Genomic DNA, 18,052 nt, shown 5'->3' with positions numbered 1-18,052 from the left:
GGAACAATCTCTGATTCTTCACACCTACAATAGCCTTCTCTTTGCTTATTAGATCTTCTAGTTGGTCTGAACACAACATCAATATATGTAAGAGTTGAAGCAAACATCAGCCACGTCAACTCCCATAGGCATTTATTTAGCCTTCGACACAACAACGTCTAAGTTGTCCACCACAGACTTCACTGCCACCACAGTTTCTGATACGTTCTTCGATTCATCTTTCTCACCTGATAATCCAACAACTTAATTTTCTTCAACAACTTGATTTTCTTCGACTGAAACGATTGCTCTAAACACCCATAGTGATCACGCAGGATACTCTCACAATAATCCACAACACTTCTATTTAGTCAATAACACTGACTGGGCTAGATTCTTCACTTAACTCTATCAACTTCCATTATCTTATCATCATTACAAGAAATTCACATCTCAATAAAGTTGCAGCCATTTTCAATATTTGAAGTATGTTTCATGTGAAAAGGCATAAAAAAGAAGAATTACAAAAAGAACTCATAGAAAGCAATACAGAGTTTGAAAGATGAGAGAGATAAATAGATATGGAAAGCAGAGAGAAATTAAACCCAAATGACGACTTTATCAACTTTGAACTTGCCTCTGTCATTACCCCTATTATCAAAATTAACACACACAAAAAGAGACAAGAGGCATTACAGATGGAAGCAGTTAGAATCCTTGAAAATCAAATAAGAGAAGAGGAGAAATGTTAGACCTTTTCTATGCACTAAGATAAGAAGCGGATTTTTGTAGCTTCGTCTTCCCATTCCACACCTTCAATCCATCCTCGAGATTTGTAACTTATGATGCATCCATTTTCACCTTGCTTGCCACTTTTGGAATCGAGTGGAAGCTTTTTCAGATTTGGACATGTCTCTACATAGATTTTCTCTAGACATGGAAAGGGTAGAGGACTCCAATATATATTCTTCAGCTTTGGTAGATTTTCCAAATGAAGAACATTCAGCTTTTGGAAAGGAACATTCCCTGATTCTTCAACTTCACAAGCTTTCTCTTTGTTTATTATATCTTCAATGTCGTCTGAATGACGAATACGAAGAGTTCTAAGATTTGGAGCCAACATCAGAAAGGTCAATTCCCTCAGGCTTTTACAACCCATTATATAAACTTTGACCAGGCTCAAGAAGCTACATATCCTTCCGATCTTTATCTCAGGGATACGACATCTCTCAATTCTGAATTCCCGAAGCTTGTCCATAGATCCTAAAAGTGATATTCCAGTTGATTCAAGATGTCTATTTGCTGATGATACTAAGTCGTCAGAGATCTGTAGAAATCGTGTACGACTCACCAGCCTAAGAGAGCTCAAAAATTGCTCCAGAGTTGGAGAAATATTGAAACTTGTAGTTAAAATTTCTAAATGTTTCAAAGTTTCCAACTCCTTCATTGTGTCGAGATCCCATGGAAAAACAGAAAATTCTACTTTCATTACTTTTAGATTATGCAAACTTGATATTCCATCAATACTTTCAAGCGCTGTATACCCCAAATCCAAGTGAATTAGTTTTTTCAACTCTTGTAGTACCTTCTTTGGCAAACAACGTAACCTAGTTAATCTCAAGTTGAGATAACGCAAGGAAACTAGATTTGATATTCCTTCCGGCAATTCAGAGAGACTGTTATTACCCGATAAATCCAAAACAACTAACTTTGGCATGTAATTGAAGAATTCACTCGAGATATCTTCCAATATACTCGAGAAACTTCCATATTCTCCCCTTCCCATGAGGAAAGTTGTGAGTTCCATACATTCAGGACTCCCAACGAGATGAACAATCTTATTCTCCATTAACGACATCCTTCTCACAATGTTCCAATTCTTCACCTTTGGAATTTCACGTAACCCAACACCTGCACGCACAATGAAGGCCTCTTTTTGTGTTCCCAATTCAGAAGCGATCCATAGGGCCATTTCACGAACAACGTCATGCATACGGACAACACCTCGTCCATGGTCATTCTCCCACTCCATCAACAATGATGCGCAAACAAGACTACCAATAATATCATAACCCTTGTACTCAGCCTTTTCTACACCTTCACTTCCATCTATGATATTCTCGCATATCAAGTGCTCTATCAATTCATCTTTCAGAATTTCAGCATCTTCTGGATATAAAGCACAATACAGCAAACACGATTTGACATGCTCACCCTTAAGGCTATCGTAGCTATACTTCAACAGCGGAAGGATCTTATCTTCCATGCCAGAAAACTCTGCGGCGTATGAATTCAAAACATGTATCGCATGACGCCATTCTTGTATCGTTCTCTTGCATGACATGGTCTCTCCTATAACGTTGAGCGCCAATGGTAGGCCACAACATTTTTTAGCAACTTCTCTTGCAAGTTCGGGGATTTCCGGATCGCTCACAAGTGTTGTTTGACCAACCTTCTTCTCGAACAAATCAAATGCGTCATTGTCTGCCAAGCATTGGACTTCCATTGGTTTTTCGACACCCATCCGAGCACATACATCCTGTGAACGAGTGGAGAACACCACTTTGCATCGGTTCTGTGGTGTTGGAATTGGGATTCCAATCTCAGCTAATTCCACCTTCTCCCATATGTCATCTAAAAACAAGACAAATTTCTTCTTCTTTAAGAAATTGAACAAGTGAACCACCTTTTGACTTGTGCTTTTTTGGTTGCACATCTCTCCCCCCAGATCCACTTTCTGAGCGATATCATCAAGAATCTTCTCTATTTGTAACTCTTTAGATACAACAGTCCAAATCACAAAATCAAATCCACACCTAACTTCACTGAACTTATTGTTGAGCTGTGTGAGAAGTGTTGTCTTCCCTACTCCGCCCATTCCATATACACCCATAACACCAACTCCATCTTCCATGAGATGTTTCCAGGCCTTATCGAGCATTGTTTCTTGACCAACAATTGTCGGTTGAAGAGGTCGTTCCTCCACCTCAGGTATTAGAACTTGATCAACAATCACATCGAAAACTTCACTTTTGAGTTTCTCAACCTCTCTCAACTTCAAGAAAACAGTTTTACCGTAACGGTAGCTCGATAGTAAACTCTTAGAGCAAAACCCACAAAGACACAACCTTTGAAGTTCGACATTTCTAGTACCAAGAATACCAATGATTTCCTTTTCGATAGTCTCAACTCTGTCAAGCCATACCTGGATTACGGAAAGCCTTTGTAGACCTCTATCCTCCTCAATTGTGAGCCTTCTTGACAGATCATCCCGCCTAGCCTTGAGCTCTTCCATGGTTGTCTCCAGAGCCACAAGATTCTTCACGAGATTGTGAGTATAACCTCCTTTCTCGTCTAGCCATTGAGAGACTTTATTCACCGATTGATCCAATGGTATTGAGACGGATAAGCAGCTCCCCATCTACATGAAACTTGAGATCTGAAAATTTGAAATTTACAAATGTGAGCAAAAAAAACCAGAGAGAATGGAGAATAATCGTAGTCCACAAGAAATAAGTGGAGCTACTGTACATGGCTGACCCAAGAAGACTTGAGAATGGACTCTCGTAAACCCCACGTGGCAGTTATGTATACGGATCCAGTGAATCTCTAGAAATTGTGTATGGCTCATCAGCATATTCTTGTACCATTAACAAAAAAAACAAAAAAAGTTCTACAGACTCCACAAATTTTATATTCCTGTTTTATGATAAGGTAGAAGTTTGAAAATTAAGCGCATTTCGTAACCTAAAAGTTCCATTAATAAACATGTAATCTAGAAGAGGAGATCTATTGTAAACCTTTTACGGGATTAACGTTAAGAAGCGAGCCTTGGTAGCTTCGTCCTCCCATTCAACCCCTTTTATCCATCCTTTATCTCTGTATTTTATGAAGAGTCCGTTTTCACCACCTGAGCCACTTTTAGAATTGAGTGGAAGCTTTCTCAGTTTTGGGCAATCGAGTACAATGATGTCCGTAAGACAGGGAAAAGGCAGCGGTCTCCAGTAGATGTTCTTCACCTCCGGTAGATTAGCCAAATGTATAATTTCTAGCTTTCGAAAAAGAACAAGCCCTGGTTCGTCGTCGTCACGTACGCTAGCTTTCTCTTTGTTTATTATGTCTTCTAGTTCATAAGCACCCTCAACAAAAAGCTTTGTAAGATTTGGAGCAAACATCAGCCACGTCAATTCTTTTAGGCGTTTGCAAGACGATAGATAAATCCTAGATAGGCTGAAGAAGCATACGTTTTCAGGATTTTGCAGAGGAGAAACCGTCTTGCTGCTTCTGCTACTTGCAATAATGTCTATCTTTATCTCAAAAAGAGTACATCCTTCGAAAACTAGTTTAGAAACTTTATCCATACTAGCTATACGCGATATGTGTGATGATTCTAATTGCAAACCACTGATCTCTAGAGCTTGTGTACAGCACATCAGCTTGTGAGAGCTTAAAAACTGGTCCAAACCTGAATCATAACTGATTTCTAACGTTAGCACTTCTAAATGTTCCAAGACTTGCAACTCCTCCACCGTTTTGGTGTTTTCTCTAGCTTTTGAGCCTCGTAGTTTCAATACTTTCAAACTCAGTAATGCAGAGATTCCAACAATACTCGAAAGCTTACCCGTCCACTCTAAATCCAAGTGACGTAAGTTTTTCAACTCTTGTAAACCGACAGGTAGACATTGAATACTTGTGTGCGACATGTTAAGATACCTCAACGACACCAACTGTGATAATCCATCTGGCAATTCACGGAGATTTTTATTATGTGATAGGTCCAAAACAACTAACCTCGGCATGGACCTGAAAAATTCGTCGGAGATATTTACCAATGTAACGTTAGTGAAATTAGAAACGTAGAGAGGAGAGGAGAGAGGAGACAGGGGAGGTGATTGTGACAGCTCAGTTTTGAGGAGATTCCAATGCCATTAAAAACTACTCCTCTCTTTGTTTAGTTTATTTTGTATTTTTTTTTTTTTTTCAATCAAAAACAAATTTATTCACAAATTGACATGTAACTTTATTTAACTGTAGATAAAATGCTAACACCCCCAGTTCATGTGGGTAGTAGATATGGAAACATCAAAACATATCAGTATATAATTTTTTTGTAACTTGGAAAACGTATTATGAAAGTATTGATTTCATTGACTATCAAAACAAGTACTGCATGATAAGTCGAGATAGTGATGATTCATATGTAGAGTTTTGAGAGGAACTTATGTCACATTTCATTGAGCATTGGCTCCTCCTCGCTGAGTGGTGTGTTAGTTAATTTTTGTGTATGTTGTTGTTGTTGTTTGGCTCGAAAAAGTTTGGTCACTGTAAAATTTCCTATGATACCAAAATTAATGCATCACGATATGATAAAACATAATTTAACTCCATAATATAATATAATACTATGTATATACCCTTACTAGGATGTGTTAAATATTTTTTTTTTTTAAGTTGGAAATGCATGTTATCAAGTAATTTGGATGTTTCTTGAATTACATGTGTTACTATGAATATATGGGACATAAACAAAAAAGGTGGTTGAGTACCGGTCATGTATTAGTAGGTGTTGGGTGAACAACTTGAAGAAGAATAGGAGATTAACCAAATCCACTTTTAATTTAGTTGATGTGATTATAATTAAATTAAGGTGTGGCATAGAAGAAGAGTAAGATTAAACCAAATCCACTTTCAAAAATATAATTGTGGTGAATTAATTTAAACGAATAAAATTTATTGCCAAAAAAATGTAATGTGAAAAAGAGCAAATGTTGTCATATGTAGTTGGTTTGTGTGGACCGTTTTAATAAACAGAAGCTTCATAGTTTGGTGGCTGAGACGTTTTACGGATAGAGAGAAGACCGTGAGATCATGTTTACGAATCATATTCAAACACAAACCATATTCTAACACAAACCATATTCAAACACACAAATGACAAATCTGTAATCAGACCAAATTAAAGACAGAAAATATGAGTAATGAAAAAGAAAACACTTCATAACCTGAAACGCATTATAAATCTATGCACATGAACGTAAGAAGCGGTGGTTGGTAGCTTCAACCTCCCATTCAAGACCTTCAATCCATTCTTTCTCTCCGTGTTTGATTCGAAAGGCTTTTCAGCTTTGGTCATCCTATTGCAATTGCAACGACTGTCTTTAGACAGGGAAAAGGTCGATGAGACAGTTAAATGTTCAGCTCCGGTACACTAGACAAGCGTAAAAATTTCAGCTATTGAAAAGGAACAATCTCTGATTCTTCACACCTACAGTAGCCTTCTCTTTGCTTATTAGATCTTCTAGTTGGTCTGAACACTCAATATCAATATATGTAAGAGTTGGAGCAAACATCAGCCACGTCAACTCCCGTAGGCCTTTATAACCTTCTACATACACATCAGCTGATCAGAAAGACTCAAGAAGCATGGATTTACCGGATTGCGAAACAGAGAACTTGTGTTGCTTTGAAATGCACGTCATGTGCAAGATGCAACTTCTCGAATTAGTGTAAATGTGTAATCTCCCAACACAAAACGATTCTCCATCCAATCGAGCCATGGACGCAAATCAAACCTAACTGATGAGCTTGGAGTTACAGTTCTCCAATCTCATCTACCTAAGAGCAGAGCACGCAAGCTCTAACCACCCACAGTGATCACGTAGGATACTCTCACAATGATCCACAACATTTCTATTTAGTCAATAACACTGACTGGACTAGAGTCTTCACTTAACTCTATCAGCTCCCATTATCTATCTTATCATCATCACAAGAAATTCACATCCCAATAAAGTTGCAGCCATTTTCATTAGCCTTTAAAGTATGTTTCATGTGAAAAGGCATAAAAAAGAAGAATTACAAAAGAACTCATAGAAAGCAAGCAATACAGAGTTTGAAAGATGAGAGAGATAAATAGCTAGATAGGGTATTTTCACTTTATGGAAAGCAGAGAGAGAGAGAGAGTTTCTCTTTGGAACAAATAAAACCCAAATGACGATTTTGAACTTGCTCCCTTGGTAAGCCTCGGTCACTCCTATTATCAAAATTAACACACACAAAAAGAGACAAGAGGCATTAAAGATGGAAGCAGTTAGAATCCTTGAAAATCAAATAAGAGAAGAGGAGAAATTTTAGACCTCTTCTATGACGAATGCACGTACGAAGCGGAGTTTTGTAGCTTCGTCTTCCCATTCCACACCTTCAATCCATCCTTCGTTTTGTAGTTTTCTATAATTGTGACGTAGGATGTAACTTTTTTTACCACTTTTGGAATCGAGCGGAAGCTTCCTCAGATTTGGACATTCGTCTACACTGATTTCCTCTAGACATGGAAAGGGTAGAGGACTCCAATATATATTCTTCAGCTTTGGTAGTTTTTCTAAACTAAGAATTTTCAGATTTTGGAAAGGAACATTCCCTGATTCTTCAACTTCACAAGCTGTCTCTTTGTTTATTATATCTTCTAGGTCTTCTAAACGAGAAATACGAAGAGTTCTAAGATTTGGAGCGAACATTAGAAACGTCAATTCCCTCAGGCTTGCACAACCTATTATAGAAACTTCGACGAGGCTCAAGAAGCTACATATCCTTCCGATCTTTACCTCAGGGATACGACGGCTCTCAATTGTGAATACTCGAAGCTTGTCCATAGATCCTGAAAGTGATATACCAGATGATACAAATTCGTTAGAGATCTTTAGAAATCGTGTAAGACTCATCAGCCTGAGAGAGCTCAAAAATTGCTCCACATTCGAAGCAACATTGAAACTTGTAGTTAAAATTTCTAAATGTTTCAAAGTTTCCAACTCCTTCATTGTGTCGAGATCCCATGAAAATCCAGATTCACGTAACTTCAAAACTTTCAGATTGTACAGACTTGATACCCCAGCAATACATTCAAGCTCCAATGTATGCTCCAAATCCAGGTGAATTAGTTTTTTCAACTCTTGTAGTACCTTCTTTGGCAGCCAACGTATACCAGTTGATCTCAAGTTGAGATAACGCAAGGAAACTAGATTTGTTAGTCCTTCCGGCAATACATAGAGATCAAAATTACTCGATAGATCCAAAACAGCAAGCTTTGGCATGTAACTGAAAAATTTACTTGAGATTGCTTCCGCAATAGTCCAGATTAATGATAATTCACTCAGAAACAAAGTTGTGAGTTCCATACATTCAGGACTCCCAACGAGATGAACAATCTTATTCTCCATTAACGACATCCTTCGCACAATGTTCCAATTCTTCACCTTTGGAATTTCACGTAACCCAACACCTGCCCGCACAATGAATGCTTCTTTTTGTATTCCCAGTTCAGAAGCGATCCATAAGGCCATTTCACGAACAACGTCATGCATACACACAACACTTTCTCCACCCATATTTTCCCCCTCCATCAACAACGATGCACGAACAAGACTACCAATAATTTCATAACCCTTGTCCTCAGCCTTTTCTACACCTTCACTTCCATCTATGATTTCCTCGCATATCCATTTCTCTATCAATTCTTCTTTTAGAATTACAGCATCTTCTGGATATAACGCGCAATATAGCAAACACGATTTCACATGCTCCTCCTTAAGGCTATCGTAACTATATTTCAAAAGTGGAAGGATCTTATCGACCATGCCAGAAAACTCTGCGGCGTATGAGTTCAAAACATCTATAGCGTTACGCCATTCTTGTACCGTCTTCTTGGATGACATGGTCTCGCCTATGATGTTGAGAGCCAATGGTAGGCCGCAACATTTTTTAGCAACTTTTCTTGCAAGTTTGGGGATTTCCGGATCGCTTCCAAGTGTTGTTTTCCCAACCTTCTTGTGGAACAAATCAAATGCGTCATTGCTCCCCAAACATTGGACCTCCATTGGTTTTTCAACCCCCATGCGCGCACATACATCCTGTGAACGAGTGGTAAATGCCAATTTACATCCTTTCTCATGCGTTCTTGGATCCGGAACTCCGATCTCAGCTAAATCCACCTTTTCCCATATGTCATCTAAAAACAACACGAATCTCTTGTTCTTTAAGAATTTGAATAAATGAGCAGTCTTTTGACTTTTATCTTTTTCTTTCCACTCCTTTCCACTTTCCCCAACTTTCTGAGCGATATCATCTTGAATCTTCTCTATTTGTGCCTCTTTAGACACCACAACCCAAATAACATAGTCAAATCCACGTCTATTCTTACTGAACTTATTGTTGATTTGTGTGAGAAGAGTTGTCTTCCCTACACCACCCATACCGTACATACCCATAATACAGTTTCATCTTCCATGAGATGTTTCCATGCCTTATCGAGCATTCTTTCTTGACCAACAATTATCGGTTCAAGAGGTAGTTCCTCTACCTCAGGCGTTTGAGCTTGCGCAACGATCACTTAATCTTTATTTTTCAGTTCCTCAACTTTCTCCAACGTCAAGAAAACACTTTTCCCGTAACGGTAGCTTGACAGTAAACTCTTAGAGCAAAACCCACAAAGACACAGCCTTTGTAGGTGAACATCCCTATCATTTAGAAGATCATTGACTTCTTTTTCGACACTCACAGCTCTATTAAGCCATACCTCGAATTCGGCAAGCCTTTGTAGACCTCTATCCTCCTCAATTGTGAGCCGTCTTGACAAATCATCCCGCTTAGCCTTGAGCTCCTCCATGGTTCTCTCTAGAGCCACAAGATTCTTCTTGAGATTGTGAGTATGACTTCCTCTCACGTCTAGCCATTGAAAGACTTTATTTACACACGGATCACAGGGCACCGAGAAAGAGAGACCCATTTTACAGAAATTGAGAGATCTGAAAATTGGAGTTTACTAATGTGAGCATACGTACTAGAAACGATGCAAAGAATAATTGAAGATAAGACTGACGTTTTGGTCCACTCGAAATAATATTAAATTCTCGTTCGAGTGAGTCCAAAATATGAAAAGCACTGACAGCCTTTGCAGACAAAGACATTTTTTTTTTCTTCAACTGTTTTCAAAGAAAATGAGAAAAATCTTTTAGCTTCGAAAACATCGGATACCAAATTTGTAAGATCTTCAAAAAGTTTAATTACTTTGGTGGTTACCCAAATCAGTAATTACATACTTACACTGGCACTTTGAATAGTCGTTTAACATAAAAAAAAACTGTGTTAGGTAGCTTGACAGTAAACTCTTGGAGCAAATCCCACAAAGACACAACCTTTGAAGCTCAGTTGTCCTAACACTTAACAACCCATTGACTTGACTTTCAACAGTCACAACTCTAGTAAGCCATACCTGGATTTGGGCAAGCCTTCGTAGACCTTTATTCTCCTCTCTCTCCACCCTTCTTGACAAATCATCTCGCCTTGCCTTCACGTCTTCCAAGGTTGTCTTTAAAGCTGCGAGATTCTCCTCAAGGTTGTGAATATAACTATTTTCACACATAACCATTGAGAGGCTTGGTTCACAACTTGATCACATGACAATGAGACTGAGAAGCAACCACCCATCGCTGCACAGAGACAGAGAAAGAGATTCCACAAAGGAACAAAAAAAAACCTGTCAAGCTACTTTAAAATAATAGAGACCAATTCTTTTTTTGCTACTTTAAAATAGACTTCTCACTTTATGCATCACAAAATAACATTATATTAGCACTTGTGTCATTGTAAGCTTCTCCTTCTCCACCGACAGGTCCGACACACACAGTGAAACATCAATCAATATGAACAATCATCAAACTGTGAGATTCCCTTTTTCCATTATACCCTTTCACTTTCTTGATGATATTGAGATCTCTTCAAATTATAGTGATTTGAATTATCTTGGTCAAGCAGGTGTTGAGGCAATTAGAGCCATGGTGTGAGCTTAAAGACAAAGTGGTTCTTGTGACAGGAGCTTCCTCTGGTATAGGAAGAGAGATCTGTCTTGATCTAGGCAAAGCTGGTTGTAAGATTATCGCAGCAGCTCGTCGTGTCGATCGCCTCAACTCTCTCTGTTCTGAAATCAACAGCTTCGGTTCAACCGGGATCCAAGCCGCAGCACTTGAGCTAGATGTTTCATCGGACGGAGCCACCATTCAGAAAGCGGTAAAAGAGGCTTGGGAAATCTTTGGAAACATCGATGTGTTGATCAACAATGCCGGAATCAGAGGGAACGTCAAGTCGAGTTTGGATTGGTCAGAAGAAGAGTGGGACAAAGTCTTTAGAACCAACTTGACCGGGTCTTGGCTAGTATCCAAACACGTCTGTGTTTTGATGCGTGACGCTAAACGCGGTGGCTCGGAGATTAACATCTCGTCGATCTCTGGACTTCACCGCGGTTTGTTGCCTGGTGGACTTGCCTATGCTTGTTCTAAAGGCGGTGTTGATACCATGACGAGGATGATGGCTATTGAGTTAGCTGTTTACAAGATCAGAGTGAACTCAATCGCACCGGGGCTTTTCAGGTCAGAGATCACACAAGGTCTTATGCAGAAAGAGTGGCTGAAGAAAGTTACTGAACGGACTGTACCGTTAAAGATGCAACAGACTGTGGATCCGGGGCTTACATCTCTCATGCGCTATCTCATTCATGATTCTTCTCAATATGTCACTGGGAATACATACATTGTCGATTCAGGGACTACACTTCCCGGTGTGCCCATATTTTCTTCTCTCTGAATGTCTTGTGTACTTGTACATTGTGATAAGAATGAAGTATATTCCAATAAATGGCAGTATTGGCATTCTCAGATTTTGTTTGTTTATGTGTACAAAGAGAAATCTTGGTAAGCTTGAGAAACTAAGTGATGATCTTCCCATTCATCTCTATACGTCTCTGGATGGGCTCTCTTCCTCATACCAGTCGTTAAATACATCTCTTTCCTCCATTCCTCTGTTTCTGGGCATCCGCATTGTGAAGCCAACCAATTACTGTATTCAAACTGCGAAACAACAAAAATGTTGTTAAAAATGTTTCTGTTTAGGTTTCGGTTTTAGATTTGGTTTCTGAGAGGAAACATAAGTTAAAGATAATTCATACTTGAGTAATCCCCATCTGGTGAGTATATCGCTTTGCGATACCTTCGGCTTCAAGTGTAGAGTATAAGGTTTTAATTTCTTTCATCATATCTTCCTTAGAAGGCAGCGGGATCCGACCTGACAAAACACCTGCAATCCACTTGCTTTGTAGCTCAAACATAGGAAACGGTACAACCTGAAATAGAATTAGTTACAGATTAGTCAACAGATTAAAAAGGTAAGGGAAAATATGAAATTACTTCAAAGCTAAGCAATTTAGAGCTGTATACCTTCCATGGTATCCCAACGAAGGAGAGCCATGGTGCAAATGCTGGAGGGAAGACGTCTTTGTACAATGGGCCAACACGGTTATCATCTACAGTAACATTTCCATTGGTTTCAAGAAACGGAAAGTGATACTTATACCTATGAAAAGTAAAAAAAACACACACATTCAACAACAACCAAACAAACCTGAAAATCACAAACCGAAAATAAAAGAGAGAATGAATAAATACCCAGTGCAATGCATAAGAACATCAACCGAAATCGTTTTCCCGTTCTGGAAAAGCACAGAACCATCCTCATGGACACGCTCAATCTGTGCAAGATTCACAAAAACACTTATGATTGATTACCCTCCTGAAGCAAATGAGTAGGTGCTAAAACTGGAGTTAGCTAACCCACCATTGAATGAATCCATAGATTACTGTAACCAGACCGCTTGATAAACGTATCAGCTGCATTTGACCTACCAGCCACATGAACCTCTTTGGCAACTCTAGCAATATCCCTACTTATATCATCAGCACTAGCAGAGTTCCCTATAAGCACAACAACCTATAAACCAATACAACAACACAAAACTTCACATTTAACATCACACCAACGAAATCTAACGTTATCATCTTCAAAAATTAGAGTACCTGATCTCTAAACGGTTCAGGAACACGATAATTATGGCTATGCATCTCCTTCCCTGGCCAAGAACTTATCCCTGAAAAAGTTTCCAAATACACAAAATCACAATCACTCTTCTTCTCACTGTTTCTATAGAAACTTCGATGAATCAATGGAGATTACCAGGAATCTCAGCGAGACGAGGTTCAATGTAATGTCCATTACAAACAACAACAGCATCATAAATCTCATCACGACGATCTCTCTTCTCATTATCCGTAGATTCAATCCTCCATTTCCCGGTTCCTTCATCCGCCGCCGGAGCAACCTTCAGAACCGCCGTCTCAAACCGAACCATCTCCTCAATCGCGAACTCCTTGGCGAAATCTTGCAAATACGCCAAAACTTCACCGTGACTCGGAAACCTCCTCGGATCTCTCGATTCCGATACACCGGAACGAACCACGAACGGGAAGTCTCTGTATCCCATACACTCACGGGGGAGATTAGTTCGGAGAGAGCCATAGACGCTCGAGTGAACGACGGATCGGGTCGGGTCAACGCTTAACGGATCGGGTTCGGTGTGATCGGTGTAGATCCAGGTTCCTCCGACTTGCTTTTGTCTCTCGAAGACGACCACCGAGTGACCTTCTCGCCGGAGCTCTCGCGCCGCGACTAATCCGGCTGCTCCGGCGCCGATAACTGCCACGTGGTGTGATCTGATTGGTGATAAGGAAGGTGCCATTTGGGTTTTTTTTACGAGATTCGTTTAGCGATGGTGAGAAATAAACTAACGGCCCAAAAACACATGAACCACACAATTTGAAACGCTGCGTTTTATGGATATTATCACTAAATAAAGTTTATTTAATAAACTAACCACTTCAAATTGCAACACCTGCATTATCTTGGTTTAATAGACTTTGTGTAAACCATTTTAATGCAAAATAAATAGAAGCAAATGAATACAAAGGCAAAATATGCAGTCTGCAAATGAAGGAAGAAGAACTCAATAACATAATGAATCAAGCCAAAACAGAGAAGATAACATGGCTTTGGAATCATAGAACAGAAACAGAGAACAAATGATTCATTAACTGATTCCATTCACATAGAACAGAGATAACATGGCTTTGGCTTTACCATTCTGCAGATATTGTAGTCATCTTTCTGATTCCACGTAGTACGTTAAGTTTTTTAAATAATGAAAGAAGATGATATAACCAATTCAAACACAATGTACAGAGTTCTTTCAATATTTGTTTGATCATAGAGATAGAGAAAGATATATGATTAATTACTCAACTTAATCAATGGATCTATGATTTTCAGATCAGTTATTTGATAACTTAACAATAAAAGGTGACTTACCGATTTTGTAGGCCAATGCACACAGGGTACAAACCCCACCATCGTAAGCAGTTCTCAGCTGCCTCTAAGACTTAGTCTTTGCAATTAGATCCAAACGAATTGCATGATCAGAGATACAGATAATGGCATCTTCCTCTTTTCCATCCAATCAAAAATCTGAAATTTATCATTAACAACGGCTCCAATTAAACCATAAAACTAGTGAACTCACAAACATAAAAAATGTCATTCGAAAGAAGTGTGAATTTCTATTCAGAAAGACAGAAACGAGTATATGAACTTACAAATTTTTTGACAATGATCTTGAATCTAAAAGAAGCCTCTTTCGGTAAATGTTCCATATATGATCAGAAAATGTAATTGGGAAAAGGGGAAACATAAAACAGACCTCAAGAGCGTGTTGATCTGAGTCATCAAGATCAGACAAAACACATCAACATCTGAGAGAAAGCACATCAACATCTGAGACAAAAACACACCGAGAGACAAACAATAAACATCTCTTGATCGTGTCGAGAACAGAAACTCTAAAACTCTATTGATAAGGAACAGAAACTCATACAACTGATATTTTCAAAGACCAGAAACTGATTGCAACACAACAAGAATAAACCTTTCTTGATCGTTTCAAAGTACACATAAGCTCATAAGACAGAAACTCTAAGACTAATTTAGCTTGACAACATGTCATTAATTAGCTTGTTCTTTAAAGCCNTTTCCATTGGTTTCAAGAAACGGAAAGTGATACTTATACCTATGAAAAGTAAAAAAAACACACACATTCAACAACAACCAAACAAACCTGAAAATCACAAACCGAAAATAAAAGAGAGAATGAATAAATACCCAGTGCAATGCATAAGAACATCAACCGAAATCGTTTTCCCGTTCTGGAAAAGCACAGAACCATCCTCATGGACACGCTCAATCTGTGCAAGATTCACAAAAACACTTATGATTGATTACCCTCCTGAAGCAAATGAGTAGGTGCTAAAACTGGAGTTAGCTAACCCACCATTGAATGAATCCATAGATTACTGTAACCAGACCGCTTGATAAACGTATCAGCTGCATTTGACCTACCAGCCACATGAACCTCTTTGGCAACTCTAGCAATATCCCTACTTATATCATCAGCACTAGCAGAGTTCCCTATAAGCACAACAACCTATAAACCAATACAACAACACAAAACTTCACATTTAACATCACACCAACGAAATCTAACGTTATCATCTTCAAAAATTAGAGTACCTGATCTCTAAACGGTTCAGGAACACGATAATTATGGCTATGCATCTCCTTCCCTGGCCAAGAACTTATCCCTGAAAAAGTTTCCAAATACACAAAATCACAATCACTCTTCTTCTCACTGTTTCTATAGAAACTTCGATGAATCAATGGAGATTACCAGGAATCTCAGCGAGACGAGGTTCAATGTAATGTCCATTACAAACAACAACAGCATCATAAATCTCATCACGACGATCTCTCTTCTCATTATCCGTAGATTCAATCCTCCATTTCCCGGTTCCTTCATCCGCCGCCGGAGCAACCTTCAGAACCGCCGTCTCAAACCGAACCATCTCCTCAATCGCGAACTCCTTGGCGAAATCTTGCAAATACGCCAAAACTTCACCGTGACTCGGAAACCTCCTCGGATCTCTCGATTCCGATACACCGGAACGAACCACGAACGGGAAGTCTCTGTATCCCATACACTCACGGGGGAGATTAGTTCGGAGAGAGCCATAGACGCTCGAGTGAACGACGGATCGGGTCGGGTCAACGCTTAACGGATCGGGTTCGGTGTGATCGGTGTAGATCCAGGTTCCTCCGACTTGCTTTTGTCTCTCGAAGACGACCACCGAGTGACCTTCTCGCCGGAGCTCTCGCGCCGCGACTAATCCGGCTGCTCCGGCGCCGATAACTGCCACGTGGTGTGATCTGATTGGTGATAAGGAAGGTGCCATTTGGGTTTTTTTTACGAGATTCGTTTAGCGATGGTGAGAAATAAACTAACGGCCCAAAAACACATGAACCACACAATTTGAAACGCTGCGTTTTATGGATATTATCACTAAATAAAGTTTATTTAATAAACTAACCACTTCAAATTGCAACACCTGCATTATCTTGGTTTAATAGACTTTGTGTAAACCATTTTAATGCAAAATAAATAGAAGCAAATGAATACAAAGGCAAAATATGCAGTCTGCAAATGAAGGAAGAAGAACTCAATAACATAATGAATCAAGCCAAAACAGAGAAGATAACATGGCTTTGGAATCATAGAACAGAAACAGAGAACAAATGATTCATTAACTGATTCCATTCACATAGAACAGAGATAACATGGCTTTGGCTTTACCATTCTGCAGATATTGTAGTCATCTTTCTGATTCCACGTAGTACGTTAAGTTTTTTAAATAATGAAAGAAGATGATATAACCAATTCAAACACAATGTACAGAGTTCTTTCAATATTTGTTTGATCATAGAGATAGAGAAAGATATATGATTAATTACTCAACTTAATCAATGGATCTATGATTTTCAGATCAGTTATTTGATAACTTAACAATAAAAGGTGACTTACCGATTTTGTAGGCCAATGCACACAGGGTACAAACCCCACCATCGTAAGCAGTTCTCAGCTGCCTCTAAGACTTAGTCTTTGCAATTAGATCCAAACGAATTGCATGATCAGAGATACAGATAATGGCATCTTCCTCTTTTCCATCCAATCAAAAATCTGAAATTTATCATTAACAACGGCTCCAATTAAACCATAAAACTAGTGAACTCACAAACATAAAAAATGTCATTCGAAAGAAGTGTGAATTTCTATTCAGAAAGACAGAAACGAGTATATGAACTTACAAATTTTTTGACAATGATCTTGAATCTAAAAGAAGCCTCTTTCGGTAAATGTTCCATATATGATCAGAAAATGTAATTGGGAAAAGGGGAAACATAAAACAGACCTCAAGAGCGTGTTGATCTGAGTCATCAAGATCAGACAAAACACATCAACATCTGAGAGAAAGCACATCAACATCTGAGACAAAAACACACCGAGAGACAAACAATAAACATCTCTTGATCGTGTCGAGAACAGAAACTCTAAAACTCTATTGATAAGGAACAGAAACTCATACAACTGATATTTTCAAAGACCAGAAACTGATTGCAACACAACAAGAATAAACCTTTCTTGATCGTTTCAAAGTACACATAAGCTCATAAGACAGAAACTCTAAGACTAATTTAGCTTGACAACATGTCATTAATTAGCTTGTTCTTTAAAGCCATTTCCATTTCACTAAGTGGCTCTGTTTTTGAAAGGAGAGTGTCAAGCAATCTATGCTTACTAAGCTTCTCTTGCAAAGCATAATCCTTTTGCTTAATCTCCCACATCCTCTGAAACTCAGACTTGTCTTCTCCTTCTACAGTGGAAGTTTTCCTTTGAGGTATGGCCTGTGAAGAAGCCTGAACACGAGGAGGAGGAGGAGGAGGAGGAGGAGGAGGCATTGCTTCATCATCCTCTCCATCGCTTAGTACTACTAGGTGGGAGGTTGAAGACTGAGCAGAACCCTCCTCACACTTTCTTCTTCTTTTAGTCATTCCAGTCTTCTTAGTAAATGAAGAAGATGCACACCATTTAGGATCATGTCGAAGCTCTCTCCAAGCATGCTCCAAGGTAAACTTCACCTTGTGTCCATCTAAGTAAATTTGGTTTGCGAGCTTCATAACATCATTCTCACTCTGCCCAGTTGATGATTTCTGAGTTCTTGTTGTTGCAGCCTCATCATAGCATCTAACAAACTTG

The 18,052-nt window shown here is 39.0% G+C and overlaps 5 protein-coding genes and 1 pseudogene across 8 annotated transcripts in view; 1 reads left to right on the top strand and 5 right to left on the bottom strand.

Annotated features, from left to right (window-relative positions):
* Nucleotides 377–3,580, bottom strand: LOC104703865 (probable disease resistance protein At1g63360). 2 transcript variants are annotated; one of them, XM_010419951.2, is made up of 3 exons: nt 3,511–3,580; nt 734–3,418; nt 377–630 (listed from the first exon to the last, which is right to left on the bottom strand). In XM_010419951.2, exon 2 carries the CDS (start codon nt 3,398–3,400, stop codon nt 746–748), a length of 2,655 nt encoding a protein of 884 aa, XP_010418253.1. In that variant the 5' UTR covers nt 3,401–3,418; nt 3,511–3,580; the 3' UTR covers nt 377–630; nt 734–745. The 2 variants fall into 2 exon arrangements, with proteins under 2 accessions (XP_010418253.1, XP_010418252.1); XM_010419950.2 differs by lacking the exon at nt 3,511–3,580 and having other exon boundaries at nt 734–3,504.
* On the bottom strand, nt 3,783–4,778 carry LOC104705185 (putative disease resistance protein At1g63350). The gene has a single exon (XM_010421158.1). It carries the CDS (start codon nt 4,776–4,778, stop codon nt 3,783–3,785), a length of 996 nt encoding a protein of 331 aa, XP_010419460.1.
* On the bottom strand, nt 6,704–10,447 carry LOC104703866 (annotated as a pseudogene).
* LOC104703867 (3-oxoacyl-[acyl-carrier-protein] reductase FabG-like) lies at nt 10,544–11,696 on the top strand. The gene is made up of 2 exons (XM_010419954.2): nt 10,544–10,691; nt 10,786–11,696. Exons 1-2 carry the CDS (start codon nt 10,674–10,676, stop codon nt 11,608–11,610), a joined length of 843 nt encoding a protein of 280 aa, XP_010418256.1. The 5' UTR covers nt 10,544–10,673; the 3' UTR covers nt 11,611–11,696.
* LOC104705183 (flavin-containing monooxygenase FMO GS-OX-like 4) lies at nt 11,608–17,687 on the bottom strand. 2 transcript variants are annotated; one of them, XM_019228111.1, is made up of 9 exons: nt 17,595–17,687; nt 17,104–17,281; nt 15,632–16,975; nt 15,475–15,545; nt 15,236–15,388; nt 15,067–15,149; nt 12,240–12,375; nt 11,972–12,145; nt 11,608–11,873 (listed from the first exon to the last, which is right to left on the bottom strand). In XM_019228111.1, the coding sequence occupies exons 3-9, from the start codon at nt 16,191–16,193 to the stop codon at nt 11,694–11,696; spliced, it is 1,359 nt and encodes a 452-aa protein (XP_019083656.1). In that variant the 5' UTR covers nt 16,194–16,975; nt 17,104–17,281; nt 17,595–17,687; the 3' UTR covers nt 11,608–11,693. The 2 variants fall into 2 exon arrangements, with proteins under 2 accessions (XP_019083656.1, XP_010418257.1); XM_010419955.2 differs by lacking the exons at nt 15,067–15,149; nt 15,236–15,388; nt 15,475–15,545; ... (1 more) ...; nt 17,104–17,281; nt 17,595–17,687 and adding exons at nt 12,468–12,550; nt 12,637–12,789; nt 12,876–12,946; nt 13,033–14,376; nt 14,505–14,691.
* LOC104703871 (glutathione S-transferase T3-like) overlaps nt 17,337–18,052 on the bottom strand; it is a 13,858-nt gene continuing 13,142 nt past the window's right edge. The window contains exon 2 of one of the 2 annotated variants that reach the window (XM_019228112.1): nt 17,337–17,584. In XM_019228112.1, coding sequence (XP_019083657.1) covers nt 17,491–17,584 — 94 coding nt within the window. In that variant the 3' untranslated portion in view covers nt 17,337–17,490. Of the gene's footprint in view, nt 18,041–18,052 lie in introns of both variants that reach the window. The other variant, XM_010419956.2, reaches the window with a different exon arrangement.

The sequence above is a fragment of the Camelina sativa genome, chromosome 7 (assembly GCF_000633955.1).
Source record: "Camelina sativa cultivar DH55 chromosome 7, Cs, whole genome shotgun sequence".
In the NCBI taxonomy this organism is placed as follows: domain Eukaryota; kingdom Viridiplantae; phylum Streptophyta; class Magnoliopsida; order Brassicales; family Brassicaceae; genus Camelina; species Camelina sativa.
Note: the sequence above shows the minus strand (reverse complement) of the source record. Positions and strands in the feature narration are given on the sequence as shown.